Source organism: Perca flavescens, chromosome 11 (assembly GCF_004354835.1).
Source record: "Perca flavescens isolate YP-PL-M2 chromosome 11, PFLA_1.0, whole genome shotgun sequence".
NCBI lineage: Eukaryota > Metazoa > Chordata > Actinopteri > Perciformes > Percidae > Perca > Perca flavescens.
This window is the reverse complement of record NC_041341.1, coordinates 23485156-23504443: the sequence shown is the minus strand read 5'-3', so window position 1 is coordinate 23504443 and position 19288 is coordinate 23485156. Positions and strand designations below refer to the sequence as shown.

The 19288-nt window shown below is 38.7% G+C and overlaps 2 protein-coding genes across 2 annotated transcripts; both read right to left on the bottom strand.

The window, feature by feature from the left end:
* Nucleotides 1-1624: 1624 nt before the first annotated feature.
* On the bottom strand, nucleotides 1625-8730 carry pofut2 (protein O-fucosyltransferase 2). Its single transcript, XM_028591869.1, has 9 exons — nucleotides 8521-8730; nucleotides 6852-7105; nucleotides 6450-6594; nucleotides 5876-5986; nucleotides 4853-4919; nucleotides 4580-4705; nucleotides 3870-4050; nucleotides 3263-3386; nucleotides 1625-2352 (listed from the first exon to the last, which is right to left on the bottom strand). Exons 1-9 carry the CDS (start codon nucleotides 8694-8696, stop codon nucleotides 2199-2201), a joined length of 1338 nt encoding a protein of 445 aa, XP_028447670.1. The 5' UTR covers nucleotides 8697-8730; the 3' UTR covers nucleotides 1625-2198.
* Nucleotides 8731-11298: 2568 nt separating this feature from the next.
* Nucleotides 11299-18195, bottom strand: LOC114564490 (tubulin alpha chain). Its single transcript, XM_028591868.1, has 4 exons — nucleotides 18036-18195; nucleotides 13471-13693; nucleotides 12925-13073; nucleotides 11299-12550 (listed from the first exon to the last, which is right to left on the bottom strand). The coding sequence occupies exons 1-4, from the start codon at nucleotides 18036-18038 to the stop codon at nucleotides 11576-11578; spliced, it is 1350 nt and encodes a 449-aa protein (XP_028447669.1). The 5' UTR covers nucleotides 18039-18195; the 3' UTR covers nucleotides 11299-11575.
* Between the last annotated feature and the right edge of the window lie 1093 nt (nucleotides 18196-19288).

Below are 19288 nucleotides of genomic sequence, written 5' to 3'. Positions count from 1 at the left end.
CTTACCACTTTTACACACACATTTAGTAAACAAAGACATACCAAGTAATATCATAAATCTCTGCTGCTGTTGACGTCTGGGGTCCACATTATATAAATGTGAAGCACACTCTTTTTGACTTGACCTCTTTTAAGCTATCCTTTACACTCCCATTACTGGGAATTATTAAGGGAATATTTTAACATAGTCTGGAATGTATGTAAATTCTCTCAAAATGGAGTTTATCTGTATTTTTAAACCTCCTGTTTGGTGGTACAGGGATTCTGAGTAAGTACATTTACATTTATTTCATTACCTGATTAAGATATAACCTCCAACAATCATAACACAATGACAATGACATCATCATTGATGACACTGTTGACTTTATCTGGTTAAGATTAAGATTGAGATACAAAAAACAGCAAACAAACTCTGTTTTCATCTTCACAAATCGGTTTTATGTTTAAAGTCTGCTAAAAACTTTTATTCAACACCAACATTACACAACTACTGGTCATGAGACAATGCCCATACCAGACGATCCTCTGGAATGGAAAAAATAGGGTGTGTTGTAACATAACAGCTTCATGGATGGCTAGCGTTGATGAGACACAGTGGCTTCACCGTATCATTTCAATTCCTTTCAACAATAGTTTCAACATAGCAATAACACTATTATGATCAATGCCAAATAAAAAAAAGAGAAGGCTGAAAGAATTAGGCATCATAAAAATTCATCATGATATTATTATTTACAATGTCTGTCATATTTCCTACTTTTCCAACATCAGTTATATTGTCATGTAATCCCATGTAATAAATGTTATAATACTGGAACTGCATAAAAATATGAAAAATATTTTTTTTTTTCAAATTGTGAGCTGGGAATCATTAGCTTCTTTCTGGTCTTTTATTTGAAAAGGTACCCTGTGGAGATTTTGACCACTAATGGCGCTGTGCAGCAGTGTTTTTGTGAGCAGATCCCCTTTTTGTTTGGATCTTGTGCAAAGGCACGGGGATGCATATGCATGTGCACAAGAGCGTGCCCCACGCAATATACTTTCCTGTCCTTTCAAACGGTCAGTGGCAGTAACAAGCTAAAACAAAACTACGTAATGTGCTCAAACAAAGGCAGTGAAGAAGAAGACTGATAGCAAACATGAATGAAAACATTCATGCAGGGTTTAAAGTATTTCAAAAAAAGTTTTGAAAATGTTTTCTGAGGAAGGAAATGCATTCAACACATTGTTTAGACATAGGGGTTACACGCAATACTTTTTATGTAAGTAACACGGGCACGTAAACACACGTAACGAGACAGGGTTAATTAAAGGTGCTCTAAGCGATGTTGGGTGATGCTACTTCTTGATGACGTTCAAAGTATTTTCAAACAAAATGAGACTAGCTCGCTCCTCCCTCCTCCTCATCCCTTCCCCTCCCCCTCCCTTCCGCGCACTAACCCCCATCCCCAACTCTTTGTTGTCGGTTATTGGCTGGAATGCTGGAACACTGTTTGTTATGTTTGGTGGTGCAGGTTGGCCCAGTTTGTTTTTGTTGCCGTTGGTGGAGCCTGGGCTGTCTACAGAGACCGCGTTTTTTTACAGTGTGTTCAGGGGACAGGCAGCTCGCGGATAGTGAGGAGATGTTTGCTGTATGTGACGAAAAATGTTGTGGACTAAAAAACGTGTGACATCTCTTAGAGCACCTTTAACAATCCACTATGTTCATAATCTTCGAATGCTCCTTCATACTTCTGTAGTGTTATTTCCAACAGGGAAAAAATAGACTAGTCAAAGTTTAAATGCGGAGCATCTTTGAATCTCACAAAATGTTAAACTGAGAATACTCCCATCCAACACTTTCCGCTGCAGTCATTAAAGGACACTTATTTTCACCAGTGGAGCTGGTAATAAATATCAGAAATTATGTAAAATACCAGGCTGTCATAAAGGATCCACATTCAACATAAAAAATATTTGCAGATTTACTTACAGTAATACATGTTTGGCAGCCCATTCTTGGCCTTTTGAGCATAAGGTTCAGTCACAGTGGTCACTAGAGACCTGATTGCACAACTCTGAAACCATAAAAAGTAAAATAAAAAAAAAATAAAAACACACCATAAAACAGAAATATCTTGTGTATTCCATACAAATAAATGTCCCTTTTAACACTGCTTTTGGCACTTGTGTGTGTCAGGAAAGTGAGAGGTCAGTTCAATAAACAATTTTCCAGTGTGTGGGCTGTTCACATTCTTTCTCAGTGTCCCCACAGAAACGATTGTATGTAGTTTTGGGTTCAAAACCCAAGATCTCCCTCTCTTCATGGATCCGGAAAGAGAAGGTAGACACTGATGTTCCTATGAAGACTCTGAAAAAGTAAATACCTGAATCAACTTTTCTTTTCTTTTCTTTTCTTAAAGCAAAAGCAGTGACGCAAGAGATAGGCACGTAGGAAAATTCCATTGCTATAGTATGCAGTGAGAACACCCTGACTAGTTTTTCAAGTTGAAATACTGCCAACAGGTACATATAACAGTGAAAAGGCTCCTTAATCTTTTGTTTCTGAGACGGTCCTAGGGTTAAACACAGTAACTGGTAAGGCTGTGTATTGGCAAGAATCTGGCGATACGATACGTATCACGATACATGGGTTACAATTCAATATATTGCAATATATTTCGATACTGTGCGTAAGGTGATATATTGGGATTTTGTTAAAGTATAATTTTAGAAAAACTAATATTTAAAAAAAGTTTTTACACGCAGCTGTTCTAGCCACTCCAATATTAACTTTGGTCTTGTTGCTTTGCCTGTCGCATTGTCGTTTTAATTCTCTTTTTCGCTTCCCTGGTGAGTAATCTCCCCCTTGCATTTGTCACGGTGCCACTAGGTGTAAGACGGCGAAATGCGGAGGTATGTCCCTCTTTGGCTAATGTATTTTAAAGATGAGGCGCTACATGGCTGCCGTCATTCGAGCGATTCGCTCCTATGTATTCTGAATGATTCTGAATGGCAGATTCTACGCTTACGAGAATACTTTGATTAGTTGGTGGAAGTAATTACACATGAATGAGTACATCTTTGTGAAAGAACAAAGGTTTTTTTGCTAAGAATCAACTCAAACAATTACACAATGTAGGTTTAACAAAGTCCTAAACATATACTGTAAATTATGTGCCATCTTATTGTCTGATATCAAAAGGCTGACTGAGAAACTGTTATGTTAATCATCGTCACGTAATGAATACTGTATAACAAAACCATGAAAACTAATTTACCTTGCATGAGAACATATCCACTGGTCAATGATGGCCACCCCTCCATCTTTGAAGAGCTCCAGGTCCTCTGTGGATGGCTCAAACCGCACCATATCTGGCAACAACCTTTTCAGCTCCTTTAACTCTACAACATTACATAGATTAAACAGGATTTTAAAAGGCATTTATTGATATGCTGCTATGACTACTTACTTAATATTATTTCTATTACTAGTTCTTTTCTAACAGTATTATTAGCATTATGCATTATTACACTGAATTCTTATGTTATTATGTCAATGCCGTTTTAAAACATATTTAGTATGTTGGCCTTATTTGTTTTTACGATTTTTTTTGGGGGGGGCTTTTCCCTTTAGCGACAGTGGATAGACATGAAAGGGAGAGAGAGACTCAGCAAACATGTGGCGAACGCTCTTACTGGGTGAGCTAGAGGCCGCCCCAGTATGTTGGCCTTTTAACGAAAAAACATTGTTTAACATTCATAACATGGTTTCATAAGCTGCAAAATACTGAAGCACCAATGTCAATGTTACAAATGAAATTACTCCTTGGGTCATTTAAATGTACAATAAATTATAAATCGCCTCTGACATATATATATCATTACCTTCCTCATCTGCATCTGTCGCAACAAACACATTGTCAAGTTTATGCTTTTTCATCAAGCTGCGCATTTTTTTCACTGCCCCCTTAAGGCTGGGTACATCCTCTCTGTGACCCCAGATAAAGTCCTTCCTGCGCAGGTGGACCCCCAGATATGGACCACCTTTAGCTGAGCCCAGCTTGGCCTGAGGAGGAAATAAAGAAACAACAGACCACTATTTAATCATTGCTTGAATCAAAACGCGGAAATTAATGGTCGTTTTCAGAATTAAGTGATCACAATGTCAATCTTTAAAAATAGCAAAATCTACAAATGCAGACTCAAATGGCACGTACATACACGCAGAAGTTTCAATAGCAATGTATGGCAGTTTTGTAACAACACAACAAGAGTGCTCTGAAGGTGAAAATACTACTGCTACAGCTAAGTTGTTAAGTTTTATAGTTAACAGCTTCAACATTAACCAAAAGAAAGCATTTATTTCATTCAATATTTGTATCAAGTGTTTGAAACTACAATGAAATCTGACAGCAAACAGGTATTGAGCAGTAAAGGGTGTGTGTGATTGAATGTTTGACTCATCCGATTTGGTGGCAGGATTAGCTAAAAAAATTCAAAACATTCTCAAGTACGTAAGAGCCACAACCCAAATGACACAAATGCAGTCATATGGTAAATACTGGATAATCTACTGTACATCTCCACACACTCACTTTCATGCGAGTCCAATCCTCACTGTAAATGGTATGGTCTCTGTCATCCGTAGAGTTCAGGTACTTTGCTCTGAAGTCATCTCCTACAAGTCTCAGGTGCTTGGTAAAAACCATACTGCGGCGGGTCTACATCAAACACAAACAAGTGCAGATATTTCATCATCAGGTTATGGTAAAAAAATATATATAATAACCAATATGCCATCTAATAGCCGACGCCAACATTCAAAAAAAAAAAAAAAAAGTAGGATAGTAGTCCATTAGGTGACTTACATCCCAGTAATCCTTCCCAGCATAGTGATCATGGAGCAGCGTCTCTGCTCGGTCCAGCAGAACTGATCTGCAAAACGGTAGAAACAATGTTTATCCATGTCAGTGTCACCAAGCTCTAACAGAAGTTTAAACTTTAAGCAATATCACACTTAAATAGCAATAAAGTCAGATTTGACTCCACTGTCTTACAGAGGATTTACGCTTAATACTTTGGCTGTTTTAACATGATAAGTTTGGACACACTCAATTTTGTGTCTAGACTGCGACCCCTAGGGGGTCCTCAGAGTCATTGCATGGGCCGTAAAATTATTGTTTAATTAAGCCACTATGGTAGCCATCAGTTAAGCTTATGGATATACTGTGTTTGAAATTAAAACATGAAGATGCTGTATATGAATATTTAAACAATTATTGTTTTAATAGCTTAGTATTTTAGGGCACCGTAATGGGATATGTGTATAGGATTTACGCTGCCCTACATGTTATTGTAGGCCCAGTTTATTATGCAACTCACTTTTATACAATACATATAGTAGGGGGTCCCTGCTCCGTCTCTCTTTCAGGTTAGGGGTCCTTGGCCTAAAAAAACGTTGAAGACCCCTGGTCTAGATAATGTCATCTTGGTAGTTTGTCACCGATAATCAAGTCATTTAACTCCACCTATCATCTAATGTGCACAGTGGGATTAGTAATGGTTAATAGCTCCATATTAAATGTAACTTCAGTAGCTTTCCTGAAACATTAGTGCTAGTTAAAGCTAGAAACCAATTTAATCATGTAAAATGAGCTGCTCGTTCTGTTGCTATAACTCAGACAAAAACATGGATAATGTTTAGTAATAATCATCAAGCTTAATAGAACTGAATATAAACACAACATAAACACAAAGATTAAAAATGATCATAAACATTTATTTGCCACAGACACATTTTACCAGACATTGGTGCTTGACAAATGTCAACACACTGTGTATGTATGTGTATAGTCTGTGCATTTTATATCAGCATGTTGCTCTGTACTCACGTCACGGTTATGTTTTTCTGAAGAACTGGGGCCATGATGGAGGCATGGCCTTGGGCTGATATACACGTTACATTTCGAGCTCTTGTCTCCTCATAGCCCCAAAACCAGCCCCTTGGAAAGACACACATACAAGATAAATGAGACCATTGATGATGGATAGAGAGGAGAGAAATGTGCGAGCCGCAAGGTAGAGATGGATATCACTAATAATAAAATACTGTGAATGTGATCTATCACTGTCTGACGTGGCTCTACTGAGGTATTCTACTATAATTACAATTCATTTTCTTTGGCACTTAAGCTTAATACATCTCTTTCATGGGGGAACAATAAACAAAACAAAAACATCTGCTTTCAAAGGAAGACAAGACAGGAAAAGGATTCAGAAAACATCATGAAATTAAAAAAAAGATAGTAGCCGCGGGCTTAAAAAAAACCAAGTCTCTTGTGTCAAACTCAAACAATTTATACACACAGCCACCACCCTGTTAACACATTACATTACTACTGCAAATTAGAGACAGGGTTTATCTTGTTATACTTGGTTTTAAATTTCAGTTTTTTTTTGCTTTACCTGTAGTAACCCTGCTTATCTTTGGAGTACATCAACTTGTCAATACACGGCCGCTCATCAACTTTTTCCTCCCATTTCCCATCAGTCCATCCCTCGGCGTAGTTTTGCAGTACCAGAACCTGGTCAATGAAGGGGCCTCCATTCTCTAGATCCAAGGGAGAAACAAAACTGAGCAATCTATTTTAACAACTGATTAAAAAGCTAAAAAGCGGTGAATATGCATTGTGAAATAGAAACTTTGATGTAGTATAGAATAAAACGCTTAAAAATATGTATTTTCTTTCAATGTATATATAAAACAATATACAGATAATGAGGTGTCAATAGGTTCTTATGCCAGACGACAAATGAAAACCTTTCAGAATATGTAACTAGTCTGGATCACCAAAATGAAAAGCTCACCAGCAATGAATTCCTCATACTCAATGACAGGAACATTGGCCTGCAGGCTATTGAGGCTGAAGAACTCTCCCCACGGGATGCGAATCTGGTGGATGTTGGAGCTCTGCCAGTGGTAGAGGCGACCCCATGGGGGCAGCACCAATACCCAGTCATCCCCCTCCTTTCTCAAAGTCTTCACCAGGGAGGCCATGCGGATATAGACATCTCTCCGCAGATTGAAACCCTCCGGGGGGTTCACGTCATACAAAAGGTACCTGAGATGACAAGAAAGGACATGAGGCATCAAGCCCTTTGGTCAGTGAACACAAGGGTAAAGGCTAACTGTCTACATCAAACCTACCACATTCAGCAGCAAGGCAGCATTGATCAAATTTAAAAATGTCAAGTATCATCTATATTTGTCAAAACTAAGCTGATACCTTTCAAATGATGTACCATTACAAATTGTTTATTCTACCTTCATAAGTTAAAGCATTTTATAAATATATTCCTTCTATAACTGGTTTAAATGTATACATTATGTGGTTTAAGTAATCTAAACTATCCAGACAGTTGACATCCTGTGTCAACATTTAAGAGGTGGTTTGTTGATGGAACTGGATGATGGCAACTGTCCAACAGGAAATAGTCATACAGGAGCTTCACAAAAAAAGATCCCACAAACAAAATAGTGCCATGACGTGATATACAGAGGTCAAATGGGAATCAATCATTACACCAACAGTTAAATAATGTTGTAAATGATCAACATGATGTACTGTGATCATGTTTTATTATTGGTTAAGTTGTCCCATTTGCTGCTGTTATTCCATTTTTGTCAGAAGCCAAGGGCACAATGGCATTGCACCATTATTCCAGTTGTAAAATAAGAATGAAAAAAAAAAATGCATAATGCAAATTCTAGATATAAATGTAACATGTTGGTAATACACGTTTATGACATTGAGAGCACCATCCTACCCAGTTGTTGTGGGGACAGTACTGCAATAAGCACAGAGCGATCATGCTGCAAACAAATGTAGTCTAATTCCTACCAGCTATAACATCAACAAACCTCAAAATCCGAGATAGTGATCGGACATAATTTCGTGACACATGTACATAACATCCCCTAACAAACGCTAAATTATTTTTGAACACGAATTTGGTGGTCCATTATTTCTTAAAAACTACTATATTCAGTCTTGTCAAATTAATCCACCCTCATAACGTTAAGTTAACGTGCTGACCAGATGAGCCCCAAACGTCTCTCGACCTGTAAAAGGGTGAAAAATAAAAGATTCATGTGCTGCTTGATGAACCATTTATATACCGAAGTCCGCTACAAATCAACAGTGTTTCGAAAATTGTATTAAGGGATTGGTCTACAAAGAGTGTATGGTTCTAATGCGCAAACAGACATTAAAGTGGCTGCTTTCTGAATAGAGTCAGGTTACACCTTTACCGTACCTTTTAGACTGCAGGGTTTATCAACACAAGCGGTCAATTCTGGCAAACAGGATATAAATACAGCCTTAAAAGGGCACGAGTGTAACCTGAAAATGTAGTTACCGTACAAATAACAACGACAATTACAGTTGAACAAAAATGCATAAACTGTAACGAATCCTATGTTAGCACAGGGTAGCTAACGTTAGCTAACAGTAACTCAACATGTCAGGAATCTCACCGTAGATCCTTAGCGGCAGCGATGGGTAAAGTAGCCGTGTGGCTTGCACTGAACGCATTGTCGGCGTTTACTGTTTGTATTGCTGCAAAAACGACGAAAGCAGACAAACAAAATGCGATAAACGAATAGATTGAAGCAATAAATACCACTGGTATATGCACTGCTCTGTGCGCCATATTTCCTCAGAGCCACGCACTTCCGGAAGGGTAAAAAGCGTCCCTACAGTTGCTGAGCAACCAGTAACGATATGTAGCTTACATTAATAATCAAGTGCCAAAATGGCCAAAAGTATCTTTTGTATAGATAGTTTTAATACACATAGTGTTCAGTGTCTAACTTTACAGATCTGTTTGAACATTTTTAGGTCATTTCAATAGATGTAAAATCTGAAATTTAAATGTAAACCCAGCTAGATTTTCACTTGAGTTCATCTGCCTCTGCCACAAGGATGGTCCTACCAGATTCTTGTACATTTCATTTGTACATAAGGGAAATGAGAATTGAGCATAACTACGTAAGAAGGCAGAGCCAGGCTAACACGAATCCATAGCCTATACAAAATACTTGAAAATGAATGAATTAAAATTAAAACATAAGTTGAAAGAGCTTGGTTACTATTACAATCTTAATAGGCTTTTTTTCACAGAGGACGTTAAGAGATAGGCTAAAGCAGGGGTCTTCAACTGTGAGTGATAGACGGATCAGGGACCCCCTACTACATATATTGTATAAAATCAAGTTGCATATTAAACTGGGCCTACAATAACATGTAGGTTGCCTAAATACTAAATATATAGCCTACCTTTTTACGGCAAAGAATACAAAGTTATTAAAATAGAATAGAAATAGAAAAAACTGTTGGCATGATTTTATAAATCATTTGTTATTGTTAAACGTGGCACAGTAACGTTAGATCTTTAGGAATAACTGTATCTGTGGATGACCACCTTACCTATCATGTGTTTTTTTCACAAATAGACTGATTTTATTTACTTAATAATAATAATAATAATAATAATAATAATAATAGGTTGGATTCATAAGACATTTACATTTTTGAAAAAACTTTTTTTTTTTAATTAACAATAATTTGGTGGCCCCCCTGCAGTAACAATGCAAATAACAGTTCAAAGTGTAATTACCTGGTACTCAAAGCAGGATTTTGCAGATTTGCTGATTTATGAGACTTAGAAATTCTCCCGGAAGCAGAACGTTTTCATATGCAGGCTGTAAAACAGGTTGCTGTTAGTTGGCTGTGTGGTAGCATGCTTTTAAAAATGTTATCATTGTTTTGCTTGGTTTGCCAAACTGTATGATGGCTAAGTTACTTTCTGGGGGATTTATGTCGAGAAAACTGTAAGTGAGAAAACTATATGGGACGTGCAATAATACAGTCAAACATTTTTCAAAATAATAGCATGTCCATAAACTAAATGTCTCTCCCTTGATGTGATTCTTATTTTCCAGTGTGGCCCTGAGTGAAGTTGAGTTTGACACCCCTGCCCTAAGGGGTGCACGTGAAAAGGTTTTGCGTGTGCACATGAACGTTTCACAGTGAGCACATAAAAGTTTTGTGTGAGCACATAAAACTAAACTTTAGATGTGCATTATTTTTAGAAACCAATTCGTTTTTAGAAATGTTTCGTGATATATTGTCTCTAGAAGTGAATAATTCAACTTTTGTTTTTGTTAAAGAAGGAAATGAAAATCGCAATACAAATCGAATCGGCACCCACGTATCTTGAAAGAATAGATCGAGTCAAATCCCAGCCCAAACATTAACGACACATTTCTGTAGGCTTCTTGCTAAATGATGCTTTTAAAAATTAGGTGTGGTGTTGCATACAAGCTTTATTGCACTTGTGGGAATTAGATGGAAATAGACACATTTCGTATTCATTGAATGTGTCGGCACAAAAAAAAGCCAACAGCCAACAGCAGGGGGCGCAAATACAATCACTTATGCCTTTTTAACCTAATTTTGCTGCGACATGCATTACATAACCCTACGACGTGCTGGTTTCTGCTCGTAAGAAATATCAGCCAAGCATCTGCAACCTCAACAACCTCCACTAGGGGACGCCTTCACATTCCAGTAGCCTAAATAGAGTTTCCACAGTATCTCGTTATCTAGATAAGGCTGATTTATGCTTAATGCCTGTATACCATACATGATTATGCAACACATTTCAGACTGAGTTAGCTTGATAACTTATCAATAACCAAAGTTGAGACCATATATGTTTTGTACAGTCTATAGACTAAAATAGTCTATAGTCTACTAAAAATAGGTTGGGACATGGACTGTCTTAAAAAAAAAAAAAAAAAAAAAAAATGCACGCACTAAGCAAGAGATGGATGACTCCATTTTAGCACCCGAATGCATAAAGGGAGTTCAGGAATAAGGAGGATATATCTTTCATCAATAAAAAAGAAAATATATGCCAAAAACTCAAGATGATAAAGTTTTCATTCTACCAAATTGATATGAGAATTTTTCATACTAACCAATGTTTGAACTGCCCTAGAAATTAGTTTCTTCTCAGTGAAAGTGGCTTCTTAAGCTGGATTTCACTGATCCCTGAAGCTGTAAAAGCATTCCAACAAAATTACGTTAAGCAATGACAAACTTGCTCAACACTGCATTTATGTAGTACAAAAACATGGGTACAAACAGATACAAATTAGATGATCATTTTCATTATTAACATATTAACATGTTAAATGACTAACAGAAACCGAAGGTTTCGTTTTTTTAAAGTAAAAAGAAGAAACATATTATGGGGAAAGATTTATTGAGAAACAACAGAGGTTTCAAACTTATAAAAATCAGGTTATTGAACAATGTTCTCTCTTATTGATAAAATAGGTATACATTGACACAAAAGCTGTCTAAAGTAATTTTGATGGCACAACAAAGAAGCTTTACAGGTAGGTAGGTCAATTTTTTATTTAAAAAAAGGTAAATCAAAACAAAAGAATATTTCTAAATTTGAAACAAATTGTCGACTGGTTTTGTCATCCAAAATAAATGGCAAATGCCAACTAAGCCCATCTAATATTCCTCTCCTTCTTCTTCTTCGTCAAAAGAATCAATCCCAACCTCTTCATAATCCTTCTCCAGGGCAGCCATATCTTCTCTGGCTTCTGAGAACTCTCCCTCCTCCATGCCCTCCCCAACATACCAGTGGACAAAGGCTCTCTTGGCGTACATGAGGTCAAACTTGTGGTCGAGACGGGCCCAGGCCTCAGCAATGGCTGTGGTGTTGCTCAGCATGCACACAGCTCTCTGCACCTTGGCCAGGTCTCCTCCAGGAACTGCAGTTGGAGGCTGATAGTTGATGCCCACCTTGAAGCCTGTGGGGCACCAGTCTACAAACTGGATGCTGCGTTTGGTCTTGATGGCTGCAATGGCCACATTGACATCTTTGGGCACCACATCACCACGATACAGCAGACAGCAGGCCATGTATTTACCATGACGAGGATCACACTTCACCATCTGATTGGATGGCTCAAAGCAGGCATTTGTGATCTCAGCCACTGACAGCTGCTCATGGTAGGCTTTCTCTGCAGAGATGACTGGAGCATAGGTGGCCAGAGGGAAGTGGATACGAGGGTAAGGCACCAAGTTGGTCTGAAACTCTGTCAGGTCAACATTCAAGGCTCCATCAAAGCGAAGTGAGGCAGTGATGGAAGAGACTATCTGGCTGATGAGCCTGTTCAGGTTGGTGTACGACGGGCGTTCAATATCGAGGTTCCTGCGGCAGATGTCGTAGATGGCCTCGTTGTCCACCATGAAGGCACAGTCGGAGTGCTCCAGGGTGGTGTGGGTGGTCAGGATGGAGTTGTAAGGCTCTACTACAGCTGTGGAAATCTGGGGGGCCGGGTAGACCGCAAACTCAAGCTTAGACTTTTTGCCAAAGTCAACAGAGAGTCTCTCCATCAGCAGGGATGTGAAACCTGAGCCAGTGCCTCCACCAAACGAGTGGAAGACCAGGAAGCCTTGGAGACCCGTGCACTGATCAGCCTACAGATACAGAGAAACAATGATAAAGGGTAACAATGCAAAGCATTGCTTCACACTGCTTAATACTTATGTGTACGACCATAAAATAAAAGGAAATCTACAGTATCTTCACAGATCTGCATAAAGGTTTTACACATGCAACCTACAGTCCCTTTCAAAAGGCTGCTCAGGCCCATTCTGCATCCACTTTTATTCAGCACTAGTAGCAGTGTGAGCTTCCATTCTATAACACGGCTAAATATACTGCAGAGTGAGGTCTGACTGCAGTTCTGACTGTTTTCTGTGAAAATGAGCTGTTGACTGTAAGGAGCCCTGTTAGGAGGGCAAAGCCAGTGTGAATGCAAATTATGCAAAAAAACCTACAAGTGCCTTACCAGTTTGCGGATTCTGTCTAGTACAGAGTCAATTATCTCTTTGCCGATAGTGTAGTGTCCACGGGCGTAGTTGTTGGCTGCATCTTCTTTTCCTGAGATCAGCTGTTCCGGGTGAAACAGTTGACGGTACGTTCCTGTGCGCACCTCATCTGGGAAATTAAAAGACAGAAGCCACAGTTGAGAAAACTAATTCATCCGTTATAGAAAATGCTATTAGTGGATAAATCATTTCACATGCTCACTGTGACACCTCATTCTTTCACCTATCACAACATGCATATATGGTTTGGTAAAAAAAAAAAAAAAAAAAAAGGTAAAATAAGTAAGACAACTTCATCCTCAAAACAAAGTTCAATATCCACCATGCTGTCAGCTATTGACAATTGGATAAGCAATGTCCGTGGAGAATGATGGAGGATTAGATTAACTTCTCTCAATTTTCACATTTGTCTTGCACTTATCTATGCCACAAAGGAAAATACTACCATCTTCTGAAATTGCTGACATCTAAGAACATAACAAGCTCCACGTGATAACACTACTGACCAATGACAGTGGGTTCCAGGTCAACAAAGATCGCCCTAGGGACGTACTTCCCAGCCCCAGTATCACTGAAGAAGGTGGTGAAAGAGTCGTCGTGGCCTCCCACCGGCTTGCAGTCGGGCATCTGGCCGTCTGGCTGGATGCCGTGTTCCAGACAGTAAAGCTCCCAGCAGGTGTTCCCCATCTGGACCCCAGCCTGGCCTACGTGAACAGAGATGCATTCACGCTGGAAGAGAGGAAGAGGAGAAGTTGAAAAAGGGGGCAGAGAAAAGGAGATAAGGGGAAATACAGTGGAGGGAAGATAAAGTGGCAATGCAGGGAAGGTAAAGAGTTGCATACTCTTAGAAACTGTGTTGTTCTTTTCCAGTGAGCTAAGAGCTTTAAACATAGTGAAGGGATTTTTTCTTTGTAGAATTTTATATTGGCAAATTGTATCATAATCAGATTTTACACAAACGCTACCGTTGCAGGGATCCAAAGGAGTCATTTAGAAACTCAGCCACTAGGTGGAAGCAAAGAGACATATTGGGGGAAGAAGGTTGAAGTCAAAAGAACAAGCAAAATGGATTTGCTGCAGTCACTGTAGGAAATCTGCAGTGTAATCTCTCTAAATAAATTAGTCAACAATCAGAGATTTTGTCCCCTTTTTTTGGGGGGCTTTTCCACTTAAGCAATAGGACAGCTAGGTGAGAAAGGGGAGAGAGAGGGGCACGACATGCAGGAAATAGTCACAGGTCGGACTCGAACCCTGGACTTCTGCGTCGAGGCATAAGCCTCTCAGTATATGTGCGCCTGCTCTACCCACTGAACCAACCCGGCCACAGCTGTCCCTTTAAAATATCAGGTAGTATGAGACTGTGTAAGCAATGTTGTGAATCAATATGAGCGACTGTTTTATGGCAATACTGGATTTTTAAATGATTTTTTTTAAATCACTGTGATGAAAATCCTTGATTTGACTGGTATCCAATTTGCTGGATTAGACTAAATCAACATTCCTGTCTGGTTAGTATTTTCCCCCAAAAGTTGTCCTCCTATTACTTTTTTCACCCGATCAGACAGACAAGGGTGAGGGCTGGGTGGGTGAGGGCTGGGGAGCAGTATAGGTGGAGGGTATAATAGGGAATGACCCTGTAAAGTATGTTGTTGATCAACAAGGAGTTTTATGATATATTCAATACTATAATATAAGCTACATAAAGCAAAGGTGACCCTACCCAGACTGGCCTGGGTTTCCAAGTTAGTAGAGCTCTTTGCAGCAGCTATTTTAGGTTCTTCATACTAACCTGACACCTAGCAGCAAAGGCTCAGTTACTGTTTCAGTAAACACAGAATGGCAGTCCCCAAAATAGTGATCACGCAGGGTTAAACTTTACACTCGATCTGCTTTTAAAGTTAAAGTTGAAAATGATAAATGTAAAAGGAAAAAAAGAAAAATCGATTGTTTTCCCTTGAATCAATATTTTGTATTTTTACCAATGATTCACCTAAATATTTTCTGTTTTTACGGTGCCGCTGACGGCGACTAAATCATATCCATTTTCTGACCGAAAGCAGAAAATACATGTGATGTACTTCTTTACAAATGAAATAAATGTCAGACTGACTGACCGACGTGATGTTTAAAAAAAAAAAAAGAAGAAAAAAGAAGTTTTCATGATCTTGATATCTTGTCTTTAAAAGTGTATTATTCAACTTTTGTTTTTGTTAAAGAAGGAAAATAAAATCACAATACTCAATACTACTGAATCGCAATACTTTTAGAACCGCAATAAATGAAAATCGCAATACAAATCGAATCGGCACCCATGTATCGTGAAAGAATCCAATCGGGACAAAAGCATATCGTCCCAGCCCTAATATTTTCTATCAAAATTAGGTTGTTCATTGAATGCTGCGATATTATTTTTCATCACCACAAGCATAAAGGAACAGTAAATATTTCAAGACAAGTACACTCAAACCAAACTTCTCCTGTCCCTGGAACCTGTTGGGGTGTGTCTGTAATTTGACGTAAACAAAAGGGCCTGTCTGAGCCCACACAGACTTGAGAATCCAGTTTTGTTGGTCACTAAAACTAAAACGAATAGTCTACAGAGAGCGAGAGAGAGGAAAAGTCAACAAGATAGAAACAAAAGAGCAATCAATTTGTTAAAAGCTTTTTCAGGTCAGCAGACATGGGAGTAGAGATCCCTTAATACCCCATCGTCAAAGTGCAATCTGCTTCTATAACACGAAAACAGACATAATGTACTATAAAGTCAAGGTGAGGATAGATGAATATGATTTCATGGAATCTTGTCCAAAGACCCAAACTGCCATGTATTTAATTTATTATGATGTGTATGAAACCATGCTCCAAGAGCAAAAGCAGACATATTAATTCATCTTTCCATTTTGTACGTTTACATGCTGCTTGAATGCTGACTTTGTTATTTAGTTTATTCTTTATTTTCTTTTTCATTTGGTCGACTGTTCGGTCTGACAGCTTAGTCTAGATCAGGATGTGTCTACAGGCCAGATTGATATCATACTTGGAATGGATATTCATGGCACTTTGAGGATGATACATCATGATTTTAGAGACCCTATCCATTTGTAGCACCACCATCAGCCAGAAATTTGTCACCCACAGCAGTGTCAACTTTGGATCTAACAAGAGAATGTGCATTTATTTATTTATTGTGGATATAAATGACTAATTAATGACTATTGACCTTTCTTCTGTTGCCACCCTCAGACCAAAATTCCCCAAAGAGTTGTGCAATGTGTTTTAATTTTGATTGACCTGCAGTGAAGCTCACACTGGTAGTTGGCACCTTGCTGTGTGTGCGTTCTCAAAGTAAAAAACTTTTCATGCTCTATTTGGCTAAATGAGTGCGCTTTCCTCTTGTGCCTTAGATAGCCCCATTGATTCCGATAAATAATAGATAACCCATAGGTATTTCCTGTGGTGATGCCCTAGTTTTAATCAGTGGACCAACCTGATAAGTCCTCACTGGCTGACTATTCTACATCTGCGTTACCCTTCAGGCAAAAAAGGCAACATGCTAGATGGATGAAAAAGTTTAATTGCGCTATAGGCAGCTAGGTCAGGAAATACAAGACTAGAACCACCATTGAACGTAATATACAGAATCCAACTGTTAAGACAGGGATAGCCTCTCTTTTGAATTTAGTGCTATCATGACGAGTCCTTTGTAGGCTACAACAAGCGTGGATTCCGCCAATTCTAAAAACATCTTGCACAAAAAGTGTGGGGCAGCCGTGTGAGTTCACTTATGATCTTGGGTCTACTTTCTTTTTGCATATGTTGTTATTTAGTGTCACTGGTCAGGTTAAATATAATTTGTATAGCTTTATACCATGCATTTAGTGTAGCTCTTGATATTTAAAAAAAATAACATTAACAATATAGGAACTTAATGGATCAGAATATTTGATCAGGGCGGGTATACTGCAGGAGTGTACTTCGTACACAATAACATTTGGTTTTATAAGGACTCACCACTGACAATGCTAACACTCTGTGTTTATACAACACTGTGTAAACAGAACATGTTGCCTGTGTGTGTGTGTGTGTGTGTGTGTGTGTGTGTGTGTGTGTGTGTGTGTGTGTGTGTGTGTGTGTGTGTGTGTGTGTGTGTGTGTGTCAGTTCAATTCCTGACACAAGACTCAAAAAGGGATTACAATCACCTTCCCCAGTAACATCCCAATTACATACACTGCATTTGGCAGGGATTAGCCTACAGTCCCATTTTACTACGACAACATGTGTATTTGCACTTTCTACCATATAAGCTACTTTGAAATTGTTGTTGGAAGCTGAAGAAGCCCAGCCCACTGTTAGAACTTTACTGTGACTGTTTGAATTTGGAGGGAAAAGATGATGTCTTACCCTGGAGAAACACTAGTCTCAATCTGAACTGACTTGTTGATAGACTCATTATGAAACACACCTACATTCCTTGCCGATGTGTGTGTGTGTATGTATGTATGTATGTATGTTATATATATAGGCTACATATATTAAAATGCTATTAAAGATAATCTCTCACTTAATATAATAAATACTAAACTATTGATATTTTATAATAAAATAAATGCAAAACAAAAACTAAATCATACTACATCAACTATGTTTGATTATGTTTGTCTCTCTGGTCATCCCCACCTGCTCACACAGGTCAGCAGCCAGCTCAGCGCTACTGCCAGTCATGACTCTATTTCTGTCACAAGAGTCCTGCTACAGGAAGGCGCAGAGGGGGCAGATCCGAGGAGTTGCTACATCGCACCACATTGAAAATGCTGAAGATTCACTGACGCACTTTGTAAACTAGCCTGGGAGCCAGACAAATCTGCGAGCTCGTTCCATTTGCTCTGGCAGATATATAGGTCTACGATATAATACGCATTTGCGAATAAGTCACTATAGCCGCTGTTAGGCTAGTAAAACAAAAAATGGAACGGCTCGTGAAATATTTTCTCACTTTTAGAAAATAAACAAACCGAACTTTGGAGTAGAAATTTCTCTCCAACTAAAACTGAAAAATGATAATATACGTACCATTGTAGCTTCTTAGTAGAATGTCCTTTGAAAGAAAAGCAACTTGCAGCTTGTTATATTTTATCTGTAGCTTCTCACAGCGGCCGTCAATGTGGTCCGAGTGAGTGAGTAATGCCAGGTGGGCGAGGAGCTGACACGCTATGTTCAACTGCAAACCACTCCCACCTGTCTATTTGACGTGAGCGCGCACTGTGAGCGCGCAGGCCACTTTATGTATTGCAAGATACTGTGTGTTATATAAATTAATCCCACTAACCCCAAAATTAGTCCCACTGTTATATATATATATATCCTAGATATAATTTCAAACACAACCCCTGGGGAAGTTTTTACAGAATACAAGATGAAATAATGTGTTTTTATTTCCCTGTTCAAACACTGCACACAGAGACAGCAAAAATCCTACAGAGAGAGGCTACAGGAGGCAGGTTAGTGTATGCACGATTAAAGGGTAAATAATAATAAAAGTGAGTTTTAAGCTGACTCTTTAAAGCAGGGGTCTCAAACTCATTTTCACTAAGGGCCACACTGGAAAAAGAGAATCACACCAAGGGCCAGACGTGTAGAGTCTGTATGTATGTCGCGCTTTTTAAAAACATTTTGGTAATTTGGTCATTTTTGTTGTTTTTGTTCCAACTTTTTAATGGCTTTCTCAGACATGTTTTACCTTTTTGTAAATTTGTTGCTTTTTCCGACATTTTTGTACGCTTTTTGTCGCATTTGTGTTGACATGAAGCCCTACAAAAATCATCAAAAGAGTTCCTTAGCCATCATAGAATTTAGCAAACAACAACAATGATACCTTCTTTTTTTTTTAAAGCAACACTATGTAACTTTTCCCGCTTCGGTCCCCCTACAGGTTGTCTCATTGGAACTACAGCTCGCACTAAATGTTACATAGTTTTTGCTTTAACATCAACCTGTTTCACAGCCTGAATATGAAAACTCTCTGCTTCTGGGGGAATTTCTGAGTCTCAGAGTCGGCAAATCTGCCATATTCTGCTTTGAATGTCAGGTAATTGCAGTTTAAAAAAACACTTTCCTGTGTTTTTGGTTTGGCGCACAACTAGGTGGGCCAACATTTATTGTTAACCCAAATTGATATTCGAGCTGGATCTAAATCTGGAATGGGCCGGATTTGGCCCGCGGGCCTTGAGTTTGACACATGTGCTTTAAAGCAACTATTGAGAGGGGAAATGTATGGATGGAGAAAGGGAATTCAATAGGTTTGGGGTGGCAATGGACTTTTTCAC

Excerpts from the sequence above, each read along its gene's own strand:
- LOC114564490 (XM_028591868.1), bottom strand. Across the intron at positions 13,074-13,470 it reads CCTGGAACCCACTGTCATTG|ATGAGGTGCGCACAGGAACG; the intron begins GTCAGTAGTGTT and ends TTAATTTCCCAG. Across the intron at positions 12,551-12,924 it reads TAGACAGAATCCGCAAACTG|GCTGATCAGTGCACGGGTCT; the intron begins GTAAGGCACTTG and ends CTGTATCTGTAG.
- pofut2 (XM_028591869.1), bottom strand. The coding sequence starts at position 8,696 with ATGGCGCACAGAGCAGTGCATATACCAGTGGTATTTATTGCTTCAATC. Across the intron at positions 4,706-4,852 it reads CTGGGAAGGATTACTGGGAT|ACCCGCCGCAGTATGGTTTT; the intron begins GTAAGTCACCTA and ends TGTTTGATGTAG. Across the intron at positions 4,051-4,579 it reads AGGATTGGACTCGCATGAAA|GCCAAGCTGGGCTCAGCTAA; the intron begins GTGAGTGTGTGG and ends TTTCCTCCTCAG.